The 1,968-nt window shown below is 39.6% G+C and overlaps 1 protein-coding gene across 1 annotated transcript in view; it reads right to left on the bottom strand.

The window, feature by feature from the left end:
- The window catches only part of TFAP2D (transcription factor AP-2 delta (activating enhancer binding protein 2 delta)), a 32,280-nt gene extending 31,539 nt beyond the window's left edge, over positions 1–741 (bottom strand). Inside the window, exon 1 of the mRNA XM_010141806.1 lies at positions 735–741. Coding sequence (XP_010140108.1) covers positions 735–741 — 7 coding nt within the window. The remainder of the gene's footprint in view (positions 1–734) is intronic.
- Between the last annotated feature and the right edge of the window lie 1,227 nt (positions 742–1,968).

The following is a 1,968-nucleotide window of genomic DNA, read 5'->3' as shown; positions in this document are numbered from 1 at the left end:
TCAGCAGGATATTTTATGACTTCTTAATTATGGTACAAGATAGATATTAGTGTCCACCTCTCAGATGGAATATAGATAAATCATGCATCACCAAACATATAGATGCATAAAGGGCACTTATGCACATTTTTGCATAGCTCAAAGCTGCAATTCATGAGCTCATATGCTGAAATACAGAAATCTGGTGTCACATGCCTGAAATATTTTTGGGTTTTTGTTGTTTTGGTGTTTGGATTAGGGGTTTTGTTTTGGTTTGGTTTTTTATTTTTGGGGTTTTTTTTTTCACATCTGAGGCAGAGCTGCACAGAAACTTGTAAATATTTTCGATCAACATTTTCAAACTTCTGGTCTGTCAGGTACATTTGTAAAGAGTGTTAACACCGAGTAGATTCGTTTTTTTTGGCATCTCCCACCACACAATACATATACACATGTGCACATATATACGTGTCAAGAAAACAGTGGCAATGTGTCCATATTTATTTACTTCAATAAGTCTGTAAATTTTATAATGAGTGAAACTGTACTGAAATGAGTGTCATATTTAAGTTCATCTTCTCGCCAGATTAAGCCAGTATGTGCACTATTTACGCCAGAGAAATAATTGTTCCTTTAATCCAAAAACCTGTTACCCTGCAGCTGCTCCTATCCTAACCAGAATTTTCTGGAACACTTCTCATTACGATTTAGTAGAAGGTTAGTTACAGTCTAAAATGTTTAACAATCACGCTTACGCAACATGATCTCAAACAAAGCAATTCCAGGTAAGTCAGATATGGGTTAAAAGTAAAAGAAAACAATAAGTTTAAGTCATTTTTTTTCCAGAAACAGGGAGAACAAGTTGCAAATTACATGAAGTTAAAATCTGTTGTGTATAATTATTTCGTTGTGTTAATTATTCATTTACACAGCAACAGAGAGCAGCATGGTGCTTTCTAGACAAAGCTATGTCTTTGTCACAAACTGTGGACAGTTTTGAAGGCAAGAACTCCTACCAGAAACACCACCTTGGAGAGGAGATGGATGAAGGTCTGGCCTTTACACCAAGTGGTGAAGAGAAAAAAGCATGGCAGTAAACAGAGGGAGGGCTGCTGGATAGAGAAAGGAAAGGATAAGTGCAACCGCATTGGAAGATGAAGGGTTTGCACACACGCTTTAGTGTATTCCTTCCCTCATATCCTGATCATGCGTCAGAGTGGGCAAATGATTTTGTGAAGAAGTGCAGTTCAATGGGGAGAGGACAAGGCAGGTTTCAAGTTGCACTAAACGGAAGTGGCAACAAACAGCTTTTCTTTCCTGTCAACCCCATGCCACTGCAGGTGCTGTTGGAAAAGCCAATCTTTGTTAAACTGTTGAGCTGGTTTTGTCATAACAGGGCGTTTGAGAGCTGAGGAGCTAACAGACAGCAGCTGAAGAAGCAGAAGAAAATGTCCCCAAAACCAGAACGGCTATAACGCCTTTCGTGAGTCTAGCAGTTCAACCTGGAGATCTCTATTCCTCTTCATAGCTTTTACTTGCTTTAGAAAACTTCACGGACTGGCTTCTGGTGCCAGGATAAATAAGACCCCATCAGCTCATCAGATGAAGATCCCCACACATAGCCAGGACAAAGTAATGTGGACACCAGTGTACATAAAGAAGGGAAAACCGTGGCCATTGCTCCCTGACAAGTTACCCACACCATTAGTCCTTCTGAAAGGCTAGGAAAAAGAATATGAGAACAAGCAGAAGGTGAGATTACTGGAAAGATCATCTAGCAGATTGCCTCAGCAGTTTTGTGCTCCAAGTACCACATTAAATGGGTCTGTGAACGTTAAAAAGACTCTTTTTAGGGCAACTGTTTTTTCCCCACAGAGAAGTAATGACATGGTCTGACATTATCTCTTGCTATAAGATACTGCATTAAAGATGACTGTAAATGGTGATAGTTGTGCTCTTACAGCAGCAGACGTCTAAAGACACAAGCAA

Source organism: Buceros rhinoceros, unplaced genomic scaffold (assembly GCF_000710305.1).
Source record: "Buceros rhinoceros silvestris isolate BGI_N320 unplaced genomic scaffold, ASM71030v1 scaffold3808, whole genome shotgun sequence".
Taxonomy (NCBI): Eukaryota; Metazoa; Chordata; class Aves; order Bucerotiformes; family Bucerotidae; genus Buceros; species Buceros rhinoceros.
Note: the sequence above shows the minus strand (reverse complement) of the source record. Positions and strands in the feature narration are given on the sequence as shown.